The 22,259-nt window shown below is 38.8% G+C and overlaps 1 protein-coding gene across 4 annotated transcripts in view; it reads left to right on the plus strand.

Annotated features, from left to right (window-relative positions):
* Positions 1–22,259, plus strand: part of Rp1 (RP1 axonemal microtubule associated) — a 315,568-nt gene that overhangs the window by 203,407 nt on the left and 89,902 nt on the right. For 2 of the 4 annotated variants that reach the window (XM_048782900.1, XM_048782901.1), the window contains 5 exons: positions 4,160–4,292; positions 6,002–6,153; positions 9,068–9,222; positions 20,870–20,928; positions 21,253–21,297. In XM_048782900.1, the coding sequence (XP_048638857.1) occupies positions 4,160–4,292; positions 6,002–6,153; positions 9,068–9,222; positions 20,870–20,928; positions 21,253–21,297 (544 nt within the window). Of the gene's footprint in view, positions 1–4,159; positions 4,293–6,001; positions 6,154–9,067; positions 9,223–20,869; positions 21,776–22,259 lie in introns of those variants that run through there. The other 2 variants (XM_048782902.1, XM_048782903.1) reach the window with 2 other exon arrangements.

A 22,259-nucleotide genomic window follows, 5' to 3' on the forward strand; every position in this document is an offset into this window, starting at 1 on the left:
TAGTCTCAATGCTAATAGTCAGGAGAGACGTGGAGCCACATTAGGGTAGCTGATTCACTACCTGCATGACTCTGAGTGTTCTGCACAGGGATAGCACCCCTTCTTCCTACCCAATCCTATCCTTATTGCACTGGTTATCTTGATTGACATTAAAGATAGGCAGAGAGGACAGTTAGGAAAAGGATAAGGGCATTATCAAGAGAGGTTAATCATGGAGGGGAGCTGAAATGGTGCTAGCACCTGTGGTCTGGAGAGGAATGGACACCCTTTTCCTTATGTGTTCCTGCCTGAGGTAAGAGGTTCAGACTGGGAGCTATCTTGGGGAAGCCATGCAAGGATTCTATAGCTGGGGACCTGGGAGACAGGTGTCTCATCTCTATGATTAATTTTGATGCTCCTACTAGGAACAATAAACATATATTAAACACTCAGGATTTACATTACCACGTTTAATGCTTATACCACCACAAAGTAGGTACTATAATTCATCCAGTTGAAAAAAATTGAGATAAAAAAAAGTCACTCTCCTTGTCACAGAGCTAGTATGTGGATTTAGGAAGCAGTGGTCTGACTGCTGGCCACCTTTACCACCCTCTTCTTTTGCCAGCCTGGAAAACCAGCTGTTCTGAAAGGGCACTCCCTTAGGAGACACCTGGGTTTCAAGGCCCACTGTTTGGAAGGCTTTTCTTTGAGAGAGAAATTGCTGTGTCTAATCACTGGTAGTTTGCAAACTGTTTCTATAAGGTGTTTTCATCTCATTTTTGTACATGAAACACTCTTCAATCTAGTGAGAGGGGTTATGACACCAGTTTTCTAACCAAGGACCTAAGGATCTCGAGTCATCTGTCCAACTTCTACTCAGCAAGGCTATCCACCTGGTAGGTAGCAGTGAGGATAGAAAAGCAAGGTCTTTTGAGCCCAATTCCACTTCTGTTCTACTTGCTACATCCTTTTTCTGATTCCTGCCATGAACTATCACATGACTGGGCTTATTCACTGTATTCTTCTAAGAATTCAGTCCTCCTTTATAACTTTAACAATTAAAAAAAATTTTTGCATATGAAAATAAATACAACTGAAGATCTATGTCTGTCTGCTTACCTGTTCTGTATTTACTTTTATCACTGTTTAATTATGGAATTATTTATTAGGCAATGATTTATTTTGATATCCCAGGATTTTTGAACCTTGGCACTATTGGCATTTAGAGCTGGATAATTCTTTATTGTTGGGGGCTGTGCTGTGCACGGTAGAATGTTGAGCATTATCCCTGTCCGCTGTCTACTGAGTGCCAGAAGCAACCTCCATAAATGAGTTGTAACAACCAAAAATGTTTGAACATACTGCCACATGCCCCCAGGGGGAAAAATCTCACCCCGTTGAGAACCATTGCCATATCCTTTTATAGCTTTGTAAAGAATGAACAAACTTAGATTCTTTGTTTTTCTCTTTTGAGGCATTATGAATTTGAGGGTAAATGGAGCTCATCTGGAGTCCCCACCCCAGAGGGTTTCCAGTGGTGACAGTGGGATTGAGCTTACATAAAATCAGTGGAACTGTCACCAATGAGTACCTCTGAGGTGGAAATCACAGTGGGACTCAGAAACCAGGGGCTTCCTGCAAGTTTCCATGGAGGGTTTAATGTGGAGGAAGAACATAATGGGGTTTTAGGAAAAGTAAACTTGTAAAAGCCTTATATGTCATGGAGAAAGCTTTAAGTACAGAATCTAAAAGACTCTCATTCATCTGTGTAAGACCCCTGTTTATCATCATGATGAAACAATGTGATCTGTCTGAAATTCTTCTATCCTGATTGCTACATTATTTAGAATCTATTCACAACTTAGTGTGAATTAATTAATATACTTCTTTAATGTACTTTTCACATTATATTTTAAATATTTTGAATCTATACCTCACAGACAATCTATAAAATCCCCCTAATGGTAGAGAGCATTTCTATTAAACTTCCAACTATACCTGTGCTGTGCTCTGTGTATCTGCATAAGAAATGTCAGTGTGATGAGGCTGAGGGTCTTATGTTCCCTCTCTCAGAGTCATCTGCCACACATACACATAGCAGGACGAGGTACTGCCCTGCATCCTTGGTTAGTTCTTTTTGTTTAGGAATTCCGTTTTCTGGCTCCTCAGGGTTAGGTTCATCTATATAGCTTTAGAGAAGAATATCTCTTTTTGCTCTAAATAGAGCAAAGTAATAAACTCATTGACTCAAGGAAGGGAAATAAATTGGATTAGACACCCTCTCTGATTGCTAAAACCTTAGCAACAAGGTGACTAAAGACAGAACTTCAAGTATAGGATGGGGACACTCTTCTTTCATTCACTCACCACCACCATCTCTCCAGTTTCAAAGTCAGCGACCCAGGATTTGTGTCTCAGGACCATTGGAACAACAGAAGTTTCTTATGATTAGACTGAAGGCTAAAAATAATGGAATTGGAGCATTGTATCTGATTGGGACCCAAAATCATATGAATCCTTATGACTGCTCCCTTTCTCCTGATGTCTTGAATTTTTCCATCTAAATTTTCTTAAAGTGTGATACAACCCAGTGGACATTTGCAAGTTCAGTAGAATGTATTATATTAACCTCTTTTATATTTATACATGTAAAAACACATAAATCTGGCTAATGTTAATATGAAGAATTTATACAGTTTATATAAACTTTTCCACTCTTCTTACATATAATATCATCTATTCTCTACAACTTTGTGAGATGGTTATTATATGTTGAAGAGATCCTCTTCAGGATCTCTTCCCTGGAGCAAGTAAAGATGCAAGCAGAATTTGTAATGATTTGTATGAATTAGTCTTATTATTTTTATTGTTAAATACTCATTTCATTTAGCTACTCATTCTTCATTCAACAAAAATAACCAAGGACTGACTTGTGAGAGCTTGAGGAATGACCAACATAAGAAGAACATGGTCCTTTCCCTCAAGTCAACGAAGAGTGTTAAGTCATGAATGGATAGGCTGCCAGGGATCCAAAAGGAGGGTTGTCTGGACAGACTAGGGATCATAGAAGACTTCTCAGAAAAGGACACATCTAAGCTATGTAATGAAGGATGGGCTGACTCTTCCAGGTAGAGTCAGAAGAATGCTGTTCTGAGTAAAGAAACCAGTATGTATGAAAACCCTGATGAGAAGATATGCATCCAGGTTGCAGAACCACGAGCAGTTCACTAGAACCAGAGTAGAGGATAAGAGAAGGAAGTGTCTAGGAAGATTAGGACCCAGTTGTAAGCTGCTCACTGTATTAGGATTTTGAATTTTATATTATACATACAACTATTGAAAAAGTTATGAGCAATGTACAGAACGATCAGATTTTTAATTTAGAATAAGCTCTCTTGATAGAGCCTAAAGTTGGGGTTGGAAAAGAGTGAGAGTGGCCAGCAGTTCAAGATGGCAGTGGAATCTAACAATAAGCACCTGAGAAATGGTGGCATCTGCACTACCAGGTGCAAGGAACGCAGAGGAAATTGAGGAGGGAAACGTGGCTATTTAGAGTATTAATGAATATCTTAAAAGGAGAACATGTCATCCACTGTGATAGGAGAGAAGGCAAGCAAATCCTCTGCTGATGTGCTGAGATGGGGAGGAGAAGACAAGGAGAAAGGGAACTTGTATAAAATAGCCCCCAAGGGAGAAAGCCCTAACGAGGTGCCCAGTGAGCACTGGGGGGACGTGCAAGCCCTGTGACTGCAGTAGCTGAGGGCTCACCCCCAGCCTACAGATGTATAAGTACACTTACAAGGATCAGAAACCTTCTATGGAATTCCTCCTGTAGATTACTTGTTTGGTTACTGCCACAGGAAAAATTGACACCTTCAAATAAGATACAGTCCATTCCATATTTCCAAGCCTTCATTTTCTTATCTATAAACTTAAAGAATTGTACCAGTCTATTTGGTGATAGTTGAAATGTGATTTTAAAAAATCACTTTCATAAGCCTTGGGAAATAATATTGACCTAGTAACCCACAACCACTAGCAACCACCACCACTAGTGCACAGTCTAATCCTGCAATCCTTGGGGTGCATTTTGAATTCTGAGTTCTATGAGAGGTTGGAAGACTTGCAATTTGATCATTGTTTCTTCTAATTTGATCATTGTTTCTTCTAATCTCAGGTAACCATGAAGCACATGAGGAGCAAGAAGATGCTAGATTTTGTAGCCAACGTGTTGCTCTCTGGGATCCAAATGGATGGGGATATTGTCTGTGAGCTTCCTGTAATCCGAGATGGACAACCCATTTTTCCATGTGTGTTCATAATCTTCAGTAGCATGTATTATATATTTAAATTGCTTTATAGCTTCTTGAATTTACTTCTGAACTATTTAGTTGCAGAATATTTTTCCTACTTCTTAAAGAGTTGTTTTACCCACTGAGAAGTGACTTTTTCAGTGTTTCAGCGTAAGTCAGTGGTGGATCTAGAATTAAGCACATCTCACAATGGTTCTTATGGTCCATCCACGGTCACAGAGGCTTAGTCAATGGAAGATAAGAAATGTCCTGGCTTTGCCTGGGACCAGCTGGTCACCACCTGCCATCACCTCACTTTTGTTTATTTCCACATCAAACCTTACATCATTTTAAACTTTAAGCATCATATACAATAACATCTTCAGCCTCAATTCTAAAATACGAAGCATAAAATGTCTTCCTATGTCATCCATGGAAGAAGAGCCTTTAAAATAATATTTTATTTTTGCTTTTGAAAAACTTGTAAACGCTCTGAGCATTTACTTGTTCATGATGTGAAAATACCCATTTGAAGCTAAAGATAAAATTCAAGGGTCAATAATTAATAAATGGGTAAATGAATTAAACAGACACTTCTCAAAAGGAGAAATACAAATGGCCAACCAATATATATATATATATATATATATATATATATGCTCAGGATTCTCAGCAATTGGGGAAATGCAAATCAAAACTAAACTGAGATTTCATCTCACACCAGTCAGAATGACAGTCATGATAATACAAGCAATAATAAATGCTGGGGAGGATGTGGAGAAAAAGGAACACTTTCACACTGTTGGTGAGATCGTAAATTAGTACAACCACTATGCAAATCAATATGGAGGTTTCTCAAAAGTCTAGACATGGAACCACCATATGACCCATCTATACCAATCCTGGACATTTATCTTAAAGAATTAAAATCCTCATACTATAGTGATATACTCTTAACCCATGTTCATAGGAGCACAATTCACAATAACCAAACTTTACAACCATCCTTGGTATCTACCAATAAATGAATGGATAAAGGAAATGTGGTATATATGCACAATAGAGTTTTATTCAGCCATAAAGAAAAATGAAATTGTCATTTGTAGGAAAAATGGATGGAACTTGAGAATATTATGTTAAGTGAAATAAGCCAAACTCAGAAGGTCAAGTCATATATTTCTATCATATGTAGAAGCCAGAATAGGAAAAGGAAAAGAAAGTGGGGGGTGATTTCATGAAAAGCAAAGGTAATTCAGTAGAAGAGAGGAAGTGAACCAGGGGGGAGGAGAAGAGGGCTGTTGATCAAATTATATTGTTATATTGTGCATATACTAAGATGTAACCACAAATTCCCCCATTACGTACAACTGCAATGCACCAATAAAAAAAATGAGGTGTGACCAATGTGATTCTGCAACCTGTACACTCACAAAAATGAGAAATTATATCCCATCTGATTCAAATGTAGGATATGTCAAGATCATCGTACTGTTATGTGTAACTAATTAAAACAAATTAAAAAAATGGAAAAAAAAATGCAGAGGAAAAAAACCTAAGGGCAAAGTCTCTTGATAAATACAAAATGTCCAAATTAGGAGGTTTATCATATAGTTTTTTATTTTTTATTTTTTTAATGTAGCCTGAGAACACATGAATCTGGGTTTTGTTCGTATGAATTCTGAGGTAACAGATTTCCTCCTGTTTTTTCTTCCTTACTGCTTGGCCAGTGGTGAGGTACCATGTTGATGTCTACACTGGGCAGTTGAAACAAGACAAAACGGAATCTGAGGTCTCCCTCTGTCTCTATGGGGAGAGGGGAGACTCTGGCCTTCGGCTGCTGCGCAAATCCAACATGCCAGTAAGATTCCAAAGAGGACAGGTAAGTCTGTGTAAAGGGCTCCTCCAGGTTCTTGGCATCCTTTCTGTTGCTGGCCATGTGTGATTTAAAATCTAAAAGGTGTTGGTCACTTTTCAAGTTTTAGTTTGGAGACATCTTAACACAAGTTTCCTGACCTGTCTTCCTAAGGTTGCTGTGTTTTATAAATTATTCTTGAAAGAAAAACGGGATGCTCTAAAGCTGTAATGAATAATGGAACAAAGAAAAAGACATTAAAAATTAGTGATAGTGAAAGAAAAAGAACAAAACGAGTTGAAAAGATATCAAGGAAACATGCTTTCTCAGGACTGAGAGCTACCAAGCATTATTCTAAAAGGTCAGACCATAAAAGGACAATTATAGGATATTTCATGTATTTTATATTTCATATAATAACACTATGGACTTTCTTTAAGAAATCTTGAATGGAGCCAACTATATTTTATTGACATTCGAAACCCTTAAATTCCTCATTATTCTCTTTTGTTCTTTTTATACAAACATAATTCTTTCTAAATATTAGACATTTGAGAAATTACAATGGGAAATCTATTAACCTAATTTTTAATGTTACTTGTTGTGTATGGAAAGAGGATAGTACTTGGAGATCTGAAATTAAGTAGTTATCCAAAGGTTCATTTTGTATGTATTTTTAAGAAGGAAGATTCCTTACACCAGTTTAAGATTGCTGTCTCTCAGACTTTTGTTGTAGTTTATGAAGTATTGTGAAACATCAAAGATCTACAAGCTCACTTCTGCCTTTTATTTGTTGTTGTAGATTACACAAAAGCTTTCCCTGAAATGAATAGGAAAGCCAGTTCTGCTTTGAATGAGATAAAAACAAAATTGTACCTAATTTTTATCACACCTGAACTAATTTAGAACAGAAACAAAATTCTAGATGCTGTGATGTTATTAATATTATTCTAAATGATTAGTGACATTATCCCCTGAAAGACACCGCAAGCTTTGCGTCAGCCCCAGACTTCTCACCCTCCCGCTTGGTGATAAATTGTGCTGGCTCCCACTCCTGGCTGGTGCTAGCTGGCTGGCCAGAATGTAGTACTTGGTGGCAGCTCCTAATCATGTGAAGTTGCTAAGATGTTGCAAGTCATCTTCATGATTGATCTTCAGGGCATTATTGTGTATAGCATTTAACAGAGTTGGTAGGGTATATTATGGACTGAAATTAAAATTGGGTAGGGGTATTGTGGCCATCCGGGCATAAAGTCTGGGTTTAATGTTATCAGTTTTGAAGTTTGGAATCAGAAATACAAAACTACTTTTTCTTCCCTGATTCATTTTCAATTTTACATTTAAAACATTTTTTTCCCTCAATGTATAAAATGTAATGGTGTTGCCAAATGGTTTCAAGAGGTCTGTAGTCAAGAAACCATGGTAACAATCTTGGTGTCTTATCATTAGATTTGTGCCATCCCAGCCACAACTCACATCCTAAGCCTCAGATTGGACTGGTTGTTGTCATTTTCTCTACATGATGTCCAGTGATGTAAACAAAGGCAGCAACATGCATCACAGACCTTATTTAATCCTGTCCTCCAACCTGAGGTTGGTTAAAAATGCAAGAAAGATATTGTATTTTGAGTTTTCCCCAAAGCAAACCAGGAGACACAGGCTTGGATGCAGGTAGTTTATCTGGGAAGTGATCCCTCTGAACCTATAGGAAGTGAGGGAGCACTGATAGTGGGGCAGGAAAGGGAGAGGGGCCAACATAGAGACACTTGGGACCATCAGAGGAACCCCAGGCACATTCCTCAGAATGTTCACCATGTGAAGCCCTCAAACACATGAGCAGGAGGCCCAGGAGATTGAGTGGTCAGTAATCCCAAACTGGCTACCAAAGCAAACGGATGTACCTAGGGATGATACCAGAGGATGTGGGAAGGGACATCACCTGCCTCTGCTACAACAGGTGATGTGTGTCAAAAAATGTCCCCTTGTGAAGGCACACTAGGAATGAGGGATAGTGAAAATCAGGTTATCAAGCCACATCCAGGAAGAGGTACCCCAAATTCTCAGCTGGTTTACAGAAACATCACCATTGAACAAGTAATGATTTTTTGCCTGGTTCAAACCAGGGCAGATTTCCACCAATAATAACCAACCAACAATTTGAGACCCAGGTAGCATATCTGAAATTACCAAAGTGAAATTTAACTTGGTAACAATGCTGGGGCAACCCCTCTCCTGTAGGCAACACAAACAATACTGGATTTGCATTTTTTTTTTACCACAAAACAGGGTAACAGTGGCTAACAGTCTGCAGATTTAATGAAATTCACCACCTTTCCTCAGATAATTTTAGGACGGTTATTCTCAATAACAATATAGGAGGAATTTATGTATGAAGTTCTTTTTTATTCCAATCAGCAAAGCATTTTCTTGAAGTCCTGCATTTCTCCGGAAATGTCAGTGAATTTTTGACATTGACACACCAATTCTATTTAGGAAGGAAGATTACAGAATTCTCTTTCACAACAAACCCTATTTTTATTTATAGAGGAAGGTACAGGAGAGGGATTTATTAAAGAATGGAAGAAAAGAGAGTAAGAAAGAGAAAATTGTCCACATGCCTCAAAGTAGCTCATCATTCTGGAAAGCAAACGTTCACATTAGGTCACGTGTCACCAGCCTGACCACCCAGTGAACTGCTTCTCAGGGGGAGGAGTGGAAATGAGAAAAAAGCCATAGACTAGAAGCTTTTGTGTTAGGGTTTTTTTTTTTTTTTTTTTTTTTTTTTTTTACACTGGCCGATGCTACAATGGAGAAAATAAAACTGCAAGAGAGAAAAGAAACACAGCCAAAAAATATTTAGCCTTGGGCTATAATGATTGCCAGTATTTGTCATTTGCTGGACTCTAGTTATTTCCATGGGGTTTTCTGTCTCTTCCACCAGATTGATAAATTTCAAGTTGAAGCAGTGTCACTCGGAAAGCTGCAGAAGGTGCTGTTGCACTGTGAGGCTAGTGACAAATCCCAGTACTGGTACTGTGACAAGGTCATAGTCAGAGAGCCCAGTACAGCATCCGAGTCCATCTTCATCTGTGAGAGGTAATATGGGTCTAGCCCTATGGCACTTCAGAGGAGTGTGGGTATGTGGGGTGTGTGTGTACATGTGTGTGCGTGTGTGCATGTGTGTGCGTGCTTGTGTGTGTGAGTGTGTGTGAGGTTGTGGTTTCATAGATTTTTGTCTTTTACTCAGTATTGCACATTATACAGCACAAATTGCTTAAGTAAATGGTCTTTTGCAAAGCATTGTGAGGAAGTCTTATCTTGTAATTACTTAGTGTCGGAATGTTATATGTCATAATAATTTCCAAAGTTTAATATTGGAAATCATTGCATGAATAATGAGAATATCTGTTTAAATGTCAGTTTCTTTACATTACCAAAATTTAGTGTTACAGGGTGGAACATTTTAGACAGAAGACCTTTTAGAACACAGTAGGTAGAAGACAGGGATTCAGATCTAGGCAAGTTGTGCTTTCCTGTGGCCCCATAAGTGTAAGTCATGGAAGCAACTCCCTTCATTTCTGACCTGGCCCTGTTGCCTTTAGGCCTGAGCCACAGATCCTCTTCTGCTCATCAGAAATTCAACATCTCCATGCTTAAGGAAATGACCTTTATTTTCTCAGGAGAAGCCTTGCCCTCCAGATCTCTGCTGAATCCTGCCATCCCAAGAAAACTCCCAGCTTTGGCATTTATGTTTGCTTGATCTCTTGGTCACCAGGGAATAGGGCCAGCCTCAGCTTCAAGAAAGGGATTGAGCATGATCAGCTTTTTACACTAAAATGCAATCTATTGTGGGCACGGGGGTAAGAAATGGGAATCCACTTTGAAATTTTGAATATTCAGTGTTGTTAGCTGCCCTACACCCATTTTTAAATATTTTTTTTAGTTGTAGTTGGATACAATATCTTTAATTAATTAATTTATTTTTATGTAGTGCTGAGGATTGAACCTGGGGCCTTGCCTGTGGTAGATGAGCGCTCTACCACTGAACCATAACCCCAGCCCCTGCCCTACACCCATTTTTTTTTTCCAAACAGATAATCAATGGGAAATAAGGCCAAAACCAAAACAAAACAAAGACAGGTAAACCAGGCAATTAGAAAATCCAAGAGTATGGATTTGGAGATGCCAAGACAAATGTAACTTTAAATGCTAAGCAAAAAGTATTAAAAAAAGTGAGATGATTCAACTAAAAATACTAAAGCCATGCCACTCAAAACGGCAGACACCAGGTGACTGAAGATGACACTAGATGAACAGGAGCCCCGAGACCTACAGTTGGCCTTCCTCCTTCTTTGTCTCTTTAGTCATTAAGTTCAATCAATTCCTTTTCCAGAGGGCCTGTTAGTTCACCCCTTTTCTCTTATTGCTTCTACCCTGACTGGTGTCCTTGTTTTATCAATGCTAGATTATCACAGTAATCTTCTGACTCTTGAGTCCTTCCTGCCTAGCACTTCTGAGCTAATTAAACCACAATACATTCTTACTTTACCTGATTTTCTTTGCTTTGGATCTTCTTGGATAGTTTTACCCTAAAACTTTTCAAGAAAAAAAAATGTGGGGAAAATACCGTCCTTAAAGCTGAAATTACATCCCTCCTCTGTTTGGAAGTCTTCAGCAATCTATCTCTAGTACCTACCCAAAACAAACAAACAAACAAACAAACAAACAAAAAAACAAAGCAAAGCAAAACAAAACAAACCAACATCATATGATCTTTCCAGTGAAGGCTTTATATCTTCTGACTCCATTTTCTCCCTTCCGATTCATTGTTATAACTGTCCTCTTGCCAGATCTCAGGCAAATGAGACCACCTGTCAGGAGTTGAACAAGCTAGTTCCACTTTGCTTCTCTACACAAGAACACCCCCCTCAAACTCCTATCCTTGTCAGAACCCAGTCTGGCCTTTAAGGTTCCATTCAAATTTGGCTTCTAGCATGAGAGGCATAACCAGAAAGTTTCTTTCTCATCTCCCAAAGGTTACTCAGAGCTTAGCGTAGCCCAGGCCTTCCCATCTGACAAGGACATGCAGCACTGAAGAGAACCCTGAGCATCTCTTCGTAGCCTGTTGCCACCTGCAGGGCTTGGGTATCTTCTGGGCTGGGCGGCACATGTAGCTTAGTTGCCACATCAAAGAGCTAGAGAGTGCTCCACCAAGGGCTTTCTCCTTATGTTCTGACATACTTTGTCATACCAATTCAGCTGATGTCTCTTAAATATGAAATCTCCTGGGGATCTTTTAGCTGTTTTCAAACCACCGTGCGTGCATGCACGCACATTCCATGCATCTCTATAGCCCTACCAACTGCGATTCCACCGCCTCCACCCACCCCTTCATGCATCCTTACTTCTAATTTGTGATGCTAACATGGCCTCCTCTGGAAGGAGAAGACATAGTGATAGCTTAATTAGGGCCATTGGATTGTATCTGAAAAAATTTCTTTACAGAATATATGAAATTAACGACAAAAATATAATAGCTATGTAACATCTTGATGTATCAGATGCTGCTATTTGAGGCCCTATGTATCGTAGGTCCTAAAAAAAAGTTGTAGCCAATACTCATTCATACAATACCCTGATGAAGATGATAGTTGCTAAAAATCATGATTTCTTATTCTGTAGCTGTAAAGAGATGGGGCAGACCCTGCTTCCATAATTCTTTTAAAGAGGCACAAGAGTGTGGATCCAGGAACTGAACAGGGCACAATAGTTATGATACAAAAATACTCTGAGGCCAATTACAGTGGTTTCTGAGCTCTTGGAGCCTGCATGTGAAAGGTCAAATATAATGTCCTCTAAGGCAGACGGAGTTGGAAGAGACCTTTGGCTGCACACAGGAGCTGCACTGGGCTGTCCTGGTAGGGGAGCTTGGATGGGCACATGTGAGTAATTTTGTTCTGGGGTGTAGGAGGCAGAAATCGACACAATACAGAAAAGAAAAGAAAATAAATGTTGGTCGTGCTCCTTAGAACTTTCTCAAAGAGCAAAAAATTTACAGCACACCTGAATTAAGGTGAAAGACCACCTTGTGCTCATTTGTTTTATGAACTATTGAGGAAAAATGCATAGGTGAAATACAGAACTGACCAGTGAGGAGAGTGCTTCTCACTAGCCTTCATATCATCTTTTCCCCTCTTCCACTGAACACTCACACCCATATGATTTTATTTTTACTTCTATACCTAAAGATACTATTTTTCTGCTTTTTGTACCTTTAAAATTGATCAGAGTATAACCAGTAGAATTTCTGCAACAGAAGCCTTGGCCATTTGAGGTTTGGAGCAAGAAAAATTTGTATTCAAATAAGGTCAACGTTCAAGAGACTTTATAAATTGATTCGAATATTCTTATTCATTATTTGAGTTAATTCCTTTTGGATGCTAAAACAAATTACCACAAACTTGGTGCTTTCTTTTTTTCCCCCCAGTACCAGAAATTGAACCCATGGATGCTTAACCACTGAGTCACATCCCCAATGCTTTTTATATTTTATTTTGAGATAGGGTCTCACTAAGTTACTCAGGCTCTCACTAAATTACTGAGGCTGGCTTTGAACTTGCAATTCTCCTGTCTCAGCCTCCTGAGCCATTGGGATTACAGATGCATGCTTACTGTATCCTGCAACTTAGTGCTTTTAAATGACAGAAATTTATTCTATCACAGTTCCTGAGACTGGTAGTTGGAAATCCAGGTGTCAGCAGAGCCCTGCTGTCCCTGAAGGCTCTGGGAAACAGTCCCCCTGTGCCTCCCCTACCTTCTGGTGGTTGTCTGTGGCTTGGGACTGTATCATTCAAGTATCTTCTCTGTAGTTGTCCTAGTTGTCTTCCCTTGGTTTATCTGGGTGTCTTCTCTTCTTAGAAGGATGCTTGTTTTTGAACTAAGCCCACTTTACTCTAGTGTGACCTCAGCTTAATGTTACATCTGCAAAGACTCTGCTTCCAAATACGGTCACATTCTGAGGTTCATGAATTTGGGAGGGCACTGTTTAATCCATTATACTATTTGAGTGGGTCTTGTAATGTACCATGCACTGCAAAGTTTCTTAACATTATATTAGGGATCGTTAGGTTTTCTCTGTTACCAACTTGTTCTAGTCTTGTCTTTGTGTGTATATGTGTGAACCTTGACTTTAATGATCAAATTATTAAAAATAAGTATCTTTTCACAGAAACAATGTGATTTATGATATTTATTTGTTAGCCCATGAGCCTAGGAGGACTAGACACATAAGCAGTTACAGCCAAACTCTTTAGCCTGAAGACAAGAAGTGCCCTAAGTCTGTCAGTGTCACCCTTCATTACTCCTGATTGGAGATGGCATTGACTGAGCTCACAGGAACAAGTTATTTGAAGTAAAGGCCCTCCCTGGGGCAATTCTAAATATAAGGAGAATTTATAGATGCAGGAATTGAAAAGTTAATGCAAATAACTAATGTTAAAAAAAAAAAAAGAAGCTACCCTGACATCAGGCAGAACAGCATGACCAGCTATGTCTTTTCAAAAGGAAATCATGGCAGGATAAGTAAAGTGACCTGAGGCATGTTCCCCTAAGGAAGGAGGACAAGATGCTGCACAGTGTTCCTTAGAGTTGATATTTCAACTAACACCTTTAAAATGTTCTTGCCTCATTTTTATTCAGAATTCTATACTTTTTTTTTTTTTTTAAAAAAAAGAAAGGTTGAGATCATTTCCCTTGGGTAGAGTGATGTAGAAGAAAAAAAGACTTAAGAGGTTTTGACTATGGATATAATCAACTACCAGTCAACACTGGATTGATGGGAGGTGATGGGCCAACTTCAGGGCCACAGAGTCTTCAGCAACTTACTAATCATTGAGAAAGAATCTGCAGTTTCACTAAAATAACTGGGTCCTGGTGGGTAAGCAAGATAGGCCTTGGGCAGGGGAGGCCAAGAGGCCTTCTTTGTACCCATCGGGCTCCACTCTCGGGAACCGTCACTGCTGAAGCCAGCCTTGACCACAGAGCAGGGCCTGGGCCACACCAGGGCCTGGATGACAGGGCTCTTCTCTGTTCTTGGCCTTCAGTAAGTTCTCAGCTGATGCTCTCCTACCTGAGCTTACCTAACCCTAACCTTCCTGGTTCCTGGACTTGTGTAGGCACTTGGCGCTATATGTCCTGGTGAATTGACAAGAGCTGCATCACTTCTGCCAAGAAGTGTATCCCAAAGCTTCAGGTTGGAAAAGTCGCTTCCTTGTGCATCTTTCACGAGGCACGTGACCATAACTCAGTGCTTGCTATACTGAATTAGATGTGTGTGTGTGTTTCTGTCTACCCCACATCTCCAACTTTCGGTAGACTTCTCCTCATGCCTGTGTTTTATATTTTTACTTTTGATCCCTACAGAACTATTCCATCGATCTTGGAATAAATAGGTTAAACTTACATGTGTAATAATTGAACCCAGGGGCATGTACTAACCAGGACAAAGTCCTAAGAGAAAGCACAGTAAAGGGTGTATTTGGAATGAGGACATGATATCTAAAAGGTCTTACATATGTCTTAATCTAAGACACATATAAACAAAATGATCATTTACTTCCCATTTTAAATGTTAATGATAACAAAGAGCCAGAGAATTATTCTTTGAATTGCACAGGCATTTAAAAAATCCAGTGGTGTTGATTTTCAAGCAAATGACAGTGACATCCCACCCTAGCTGTCTGTCAGGGAATGTCACACTTTCTACTGCTCCATTACTAAAGCCTCAAGTACTGTCAGGGCCACACATTGATGGAGGAAATCTTGAACTTCTGCAAGGTTGATATTGCCCATCTACTACTCCTTCGTTAGTCATGAAGCATTTTTTCTTGCTTAATTGTCTTGTGCCATCTCTGGTGTTTATTCCGAAGATATTACACATTGGAGGCCCATGAGCTTAGGAGGTTGTAATCAAAAAATTTCATTGTCTACAGGACAAACATAGAACATAGTGAATGCTCAGAAAGTATGTGTTAAATCAGTGAATCACTGATGAGGTCATAAACTAAGTCCCATGCAGATTAGCACTGAGTGTATTATTTGTGTAGAAAGACAGAAATACAATCAGGGACAGCACCCTTTCTTTTGCTTCAGTTGGCAAGAGAACTTTACACCTCGGCCAGTTCTCGTGAAGGTGTTAGTTTATAGTGACAAGTTCAAAATGAATTATACTGCCACGCCTTGGCCATTGAGATTTCCAGTCTTCTTTTTCAAATCTCTCAAGTAAGAGTGACTTTTACTTACTTACTACCAGGACATTGGTCCTATCTTATGTCATGTGACTTAGCTCATTTTATTTTTTCCTCTGCTTATTGAAATCTTTATTCTTCAAGGCCCAAGTCAAACCTCTTATCCATTCTATGAAACTTTTCTTCTGTTCATCTTTATTCTCTTTAAAATCTCCCAAGGCTTGAATTAGACATCTATGCAATACTTACCATATAATGTCATCTTTTGTGGTTTTAAACAAGTTTGTCTTATGTACTTCTTAAGGGTCGGGTCTCATACATTGTCTTTTTAATTGTCCAGTGTGGTTTCTTGTACCAAGAAGGGATTTGACCAATATTTACAAAAAAATGAGGGAAGGAAGAAAGGAAAAGGAAAGAAGAATAGAAGAAAAGAAAGAGGGAAGGAAGGAAAGAAGAATAAGTAAAATGGAATCTCAAGTTGGAGAAAAAGTTAGAGGTCGCCTAGTATTTACATGAGTTCCCTCTATAACCTCCTCAGATGCCTCATTAAAAATAATTAACCTATGTACAAAAGGTTACATTTTCCTTTTCTGGGAAATAGGGGGAAATGATGAATAATACAGATAAAAGGGGATGTAGAAAATTCGATCAAGTACGGGAAAATCTGAAATACTATTTCTATAGGGAGAACAGAATAAAAATTATCATGAGACAGTGAGCAATCATTTAACTTTACTGATTTTTTTTTTTTCCTGAAAGAGGCCACTATTAATCATTTCTTGCTATTCTGAGCATGTATTTGTGCTGCTGCAGATTTCTGTGCTCTTCTTTGTCAGTTGGAGCCATTCCTTGGTGCGAAAATGACAAGTAGTGATGGTGGGAAACTGACAGAATGAGGCGCAGGGATGAGTCTTGCTCGTTTTTTTTTTTTCGGGATGGGGGTGGAGACGTAGAACTTTCAAGCAAAATTTCTTCCACTATTTTCAATGTGGGTGAGTGGTTGCCCTATCTAGAATGTATCTCAGACAATTCTGATGTCTAACCTGTATCAGCCCTTGCCTTTCCACGACCCTTCCCATATGTGTTAGGGCAGGACCCCCAAACACATTCTTTGGCTTGTCTACTGTGAATCTCAAAAGACTTAGAAAGTTATTTTGTGCTTTCTGGGTAGGACATTGACAGGGAACCCCCTGGTGATCTGGGGGAGGGTTGAGGCATTCTTTTGCTGATGGCTGCATAATATATATGTTGTTCTTGGATAAGCTAGCTTCTTCTTGCTTTTTCCCTGTTCTTTTCATATCACTGTTATTCCTCTCAAGCCATACTGCTCTAATGCTCCCATCTGCTGGGGTCTTGGAGGAATATTCTTTTCCAAATGCAGAAACACAGTCCTCAGTCTTTAACTGCTAACCTTGGCTAGTTCCCTATTCCTTTTTTTTCTGGTTTCTTTCAGGACATTAGGTGTAGAAATTAAACTTTGAAAGGATGGGCTTGGACACATGCCTGGGCAGGTATGTGAAAACATATATATGGAAGAACATAGGCATGTGCTGTGAATACTCTCCTTTAGGGCAACTAAAACCCATCCTGTTCTCTTCATTTAAAATGGATCAGCAGTGGGCTGGGGATGTGGCTCAGTGGTAGAGTGCTTGCCTAGTATGCCTGAGGTAATGGGTTAGATCCTCAGCACCACATACATGTAAAATAAAGATATTGTGTCCACCTAAAACTAAAAAATATTAGAAACATGGTTCAGTAGTAAAGATATAATGGCAATATTAAACTATTTTTTTAAAAATAGAAATCATGGTCATCAAAGGAAATTAAGAAAAATAGTTAGATAACTTTAAGATTTTAAGAAATCTCAGACTAGAGTAATTTAGAGAAAATTATTTTTAATAGGCACCTAGTATTCTACTGTCTCCAGGGCTTTCAGTGTCACAACAGTGCTTTGTCTAGTATCTTGCCACAGTCCGGCTGCAGCAAACTAGCCGGGGGATGACGAATAACTTGTGTACTTGATACAGCAGGAGTGGGAGCCTTTTATTGTAGGACAGGAGCGGTATTTATACATTCCACACAGCTTATCTAATTAACATAAACTAGATACAGCAGTCAACCAATCAGGAATCTCCACACTTAATGGCTCGCTTTTGTTACTTCTCAAACCACTCCCTCTGGCATTTTGCCAGGCACCATCCAGACTTGTTTACGAATTCTAACATTCCCCTGACAAAATGCCAGGTGTTATTTTGACTTGTTTACAGACTCTAACAGTATCTTCTGAAAAAAGCAAAATTATAGAATAGACTTTTCGGGAAGGAACTACATCCAAGACAGGTCAAGATTGTACGATTTTTTTTTTTTTTTTTGGAAAATTTCAATTAGTCCATAAACTCTGGTTTGATTGTAAGATGACAAGTTCACTACAGCCCATTTTAGGAAGGAGAAATTTAAAGGTGACTCTTATGGAAGTAGGCAATAAAATTGGAAAAAAAATAAAACTGGACATAACAGACCAGGAAGGCATCAAAGAATCACTTACCCTCTAGATTGTCGAGATGTCTCTTCATCAAAAATCTTCATCCTTCTTTCTGTAGACCAGTTTCTTCCGGAAGGTTCTTCTCACCCATATCTCTGTGACTGACTTTGGGTTGCACAGTACCAGTTTTCCTCAGCAACACTGTGGAGATTCCATATTGTCTACCTTTTAGTTCACAAGATTAAGGGAGAACATCTGATTGACTAAGCCTGGGTGAGGTGTCCATTCCTATTCCAGCCAACTAGGAGGAGAGGCCAAACATTACTACCCAAGGCCTGTGTTGTCTATGACACATCTGAAAAAGAAGGAATCATTGTCGGTTGACTGAAAGTTACTTCAAATATATTTGCTATAATGCCAATTATGTCCGAGTACTATGTTTTGCAATGAGGAAATAGTAGTAACTGAACATTTATTACATATCAGAAACCATAATAAATTTATATATATGTAGTTCTGTATTCCTATTGTGTAGGTATTATTATCTATAAGTTATAAATTAGGAAACTGAGGCTTAGAGAGATCAAGAACATGGGTTAAGACTTTACAACTAATAGGTTTCGAAGTTAGGTAGGTCTGACTTCATGTTAAATCCAGAGCCTGCATTCTTAAGCACAAAGCCAACTCCCTTTATTCTGATTCATTCAGAGACATTTTAGCTGGAAAGATGGGATGCATCGATCAAAACCAATTAGTAAACAAGATTGCAGAATTAAGGGCTAACTCTATGTATAAAATAAGTTGTGTGTGTCATTAGATCCTAGAGAAGGAAGAGAAAGCACACAATGATCTGCGGTGGTCAGAAGAAAATGAGATCTCTTGTAGCCTTTGAAAACTGCAGAGTTGAGTGATGCTGACGACTGGGTGGGACTGCATGAGCTTCCACTGGACCTTCTCACCCCGTATCTGATCACCATCTGGGATTTCAAGGCCAGTGTGGTAGAGTGGCCCCCACAGCTCTGCCTCTTTGTTCCTTGACATTCTCAGATATCTCCCCATAAGTAAGCCGCACACTGCCACCCTATCCCTCTGCACACTCACCCCATGGCCTATCTTGTCCAGTAGCTTCCTGTGCTTCATCTGCATGGGATCCCATGCTATCCCTGTACCTCTGCCAACATTGCTCTCCCTCGGTTGTGCTCTTTTTGGACTCTAATTGCCACCTTCAGCTCAAGTATCACCTCTTTGTTGAACTATTTTTGTTCCTCATTCCTCTGCACTTTCCCATTCCTGCCATTCAGAACTGGCTAGTCTTCTTTTGTGCGCCTACTCTGCTGTTATTTCTTCTACCACTGTTTTAGTCAGCCTTTTCACCACTGTGACTAAATGACCTGACCAGCACAATTGTAGAGGAAGAAAACATTTATTTGAGGGCTCACAGTTTCAGAGGTCTTAGTCCCTAGAAGGCCGACTCCATTTCTTGGGGCTCCAGGTGAGGCAGAACATCATGGCGGAAGAGTGTGGCAGAGGGAAGCAGCTTACATTTTGATCAGGAAGCAGAGAGAGAGAGAGAGAGAGAGAGAGAGAGTCTCCACTTGTCAGATACAAATGTATACCCCAAAGCTACACCCCAATTCCCAGCTCCTCCAGTTACACCCTACCACTTCAGTTCGGTTAATCCCTATCAGGGGATGAATTCACTGATTGGGTTAAGACTCTTACAACTGAATCATTTCTCCTCTGAACCTTCCTCCATCATCTAACATCCAAACCCTAACAACACTCACTGTAGTTCATTGCATTTTTATCTTTACATGTCAGTTCCCTTCCTTGATCTTGGAAGCTCCCCCAGGTCAGATTCCTTACCTCTGTTGTTGTTCTTGTAGCCCAGCCCATAGCAAAGTGTCTGACACACAGAAGGTACTTTCAAGGAATTTATCAAATGGACAGATAGATGAATGGTGGAAAGAATGGAAGTATGTTTGAATATAGGATAGCAATAACAGGGTTTTGTGGTATGATAATGATGTTTATGTACTATTTAATAGCATGCAGAATACTTGTGCATGACTTATAATTTATGCTTCACTATATTTTTATGAGACAAGTAATTTAGTCAACCAAAATAAGCTTTAGGAGGTTACTATCACAGCAGGGCACAGTGGCACATGCCTGTGATCCTAGCTACTTGGGAGGCTGAGGTGAGAGGATCATAATTTCAAGGGCATCCTGAGAAATTTATGGAGACCCTGCCTCAAAGTAAAATTAGAAAGTAAAAGGGGTTGGGGATGTAGCTCAGTGGTAGAGTGCTTACCTACCATGCACAAGACCCTGGCTGGGTTCAATTCCCAGCACCTGGAAAAAATTAACAAGGAAAAGATTAGAAAGCTGGTTTCTGAGTCCAATCTTGACTATTTCTGCAACAGGGCACTTCTAACACAGAGGTTTGGCTGACTTAGGTGGAAGTTACCAGTATGAGCTATTACCCTAAGTACATTTTCTGAGGTGGTGATATTTTCACCAGGTCTTAAGGTAATACGATTATTTTTGCAGACACTGAGGAAGAAATTTTAGAGGAAGTCATGTGAAATCAAGATAAAGACTTCCATAGAGAAAAGATTAAAACGTTGAAATTTATTTTTTCTATGACAAGTTGCCCTCAAATCCATGGTCAGTCCATACTTTCTAGGCTGGCCCAGGGACCAGGCTCAAGATCTTAAATCCATCCTGGTCCTGTACTGACTTGGTCCTCTGCATGCTCTGCTGCAGCCCCAATGGTTTACATGCTGGTGATTGTGGATGGTAAACCTGGATAGGTTATATTTTATACTTCAAGCCACATTCATGATGTCATTCTTGGCACAATGATGAGTACGTAAAAACATTGGATAAAAAAGCTATTGTTGTAGCTACCTTCCACTGTGAACAATTAATGCAAAATCAAGCTTATTGTAAAAATCAACAAGATAAAACTTACTTTCTGTTTTCTTCTCTTTTTTCCCCCCTTTTTCTTCAGATGGCTTCCCTTCATGTCTCAGGGCATAATTCATTCAGAAATTGAACTTTATCTTCAAGGTGAGGATTAGTCACACCATCAGTAGAAGAAAGTACAAGATGCCTTTGTACATCTGGACATCATGGAAGATGATTTGCCAGATGCCCCCCAGAATATCCCCTTCTCTAGTTTACCTTTTGTGTAAGATTTATAGAGTATTCCTTGCAGTGAAAATACATGTAAAAATATGTCTTGACAATGTTATATGCCTTACTCTTTGTTAAAAATCAACTTAAGGATTTGCCATTGTTTAAAGAGTTAAACTCACACTTCCTATTTTTCCCCCACTTATAATGTCATCAGACTGATCTATTATTAACTGCACTTCACTTTTATTTTTGCAGAAATGCAAATAAATCATCAACCTAAAATACAAGAGGAAGCAAATGGTAAATGTTGTTGTCACTTTTCATCTTTTAATCTATTTCTGTTTCCAGATTACCTGCCTTGCATATTTTTATGGTACATTCTTATTGAATTTAAACTATAGATTAAAAAATACTTTAAATGAATGAAAGAATAAGCATTAGATCATAATTTGATTTATATAAAAGAATTAACATGAGCAATGTCAGCTCCAAATGTGTTTTTGCTTGATGTATCCCTTCAATAATTTAAATATATAGGGAAAAATAATCATTTTCTAGATGATTAATTTCTATTAATTGTTGTTTTTTATTGGTTTGCATATTGGTTACTAAGTTTTATCTTATACATCTTTTGTCATTAGCTTTTTTCTATTAGATCATCTTCCAATTGACCTGCAGTTATGTTATTAATATGTTTACGTTCTGAAGTTAATATAAATGAGATGGATGAATACAGATTACTAATATGCATATCAGGTTAATAAACCTTTATGTTTTTAAAAATATGTGTACTTTGTTCAGTAATTTGAAATTAGGCAGGAGTCAGTGTAAGTATTATTATCTTCTTAAACTCATTGATTAGGATAGTAACGGAGATAAACAGTTCATGTCCACTGTGACAACTAGCTTAAGCTAACATTTATATTTATTTATATTGGAAAATGTATTTCAGCTTCCATTTCACTTTGTTATTTATTTGACAAGGAAAAGTTTGTATATGACTGTTAGAATAATTTTGCTAATGTTCCAGAATCTCTCAGTAATTTTAAGGGGCCTCTAATGGCATTCTAAGTAGAATTGATTATCCATTACTTCCAGAACTTGGTGGGCATATGTGAGTAACAAATACTAATAATTTTAAATTAAAGATTATAATTAAGGCTGAAAATGTCCAAAGTCCTTCATCAGTAGTCAACGTCTGCGATACTGATCAAGATGAAGTTGAATTATACCGGAGAGGTGTTTACCTAGAAGTTGGTTAG

The sequence above is a fragment of the Marmota marmota genome, unplaced genomic scaffold, assembly GCF_001458135.2.
Source record: "Marmota marmota marmota unplaced genomic scaffold, marMar, whole genome shotgun sequence".
NCBI classification, from domain to species: domain Eukaryota; kingdom Metazoa; phylum Chordata; class Mammalia; order Rodentia; family Sciuridae; genus Marmota; species Marmota marmota.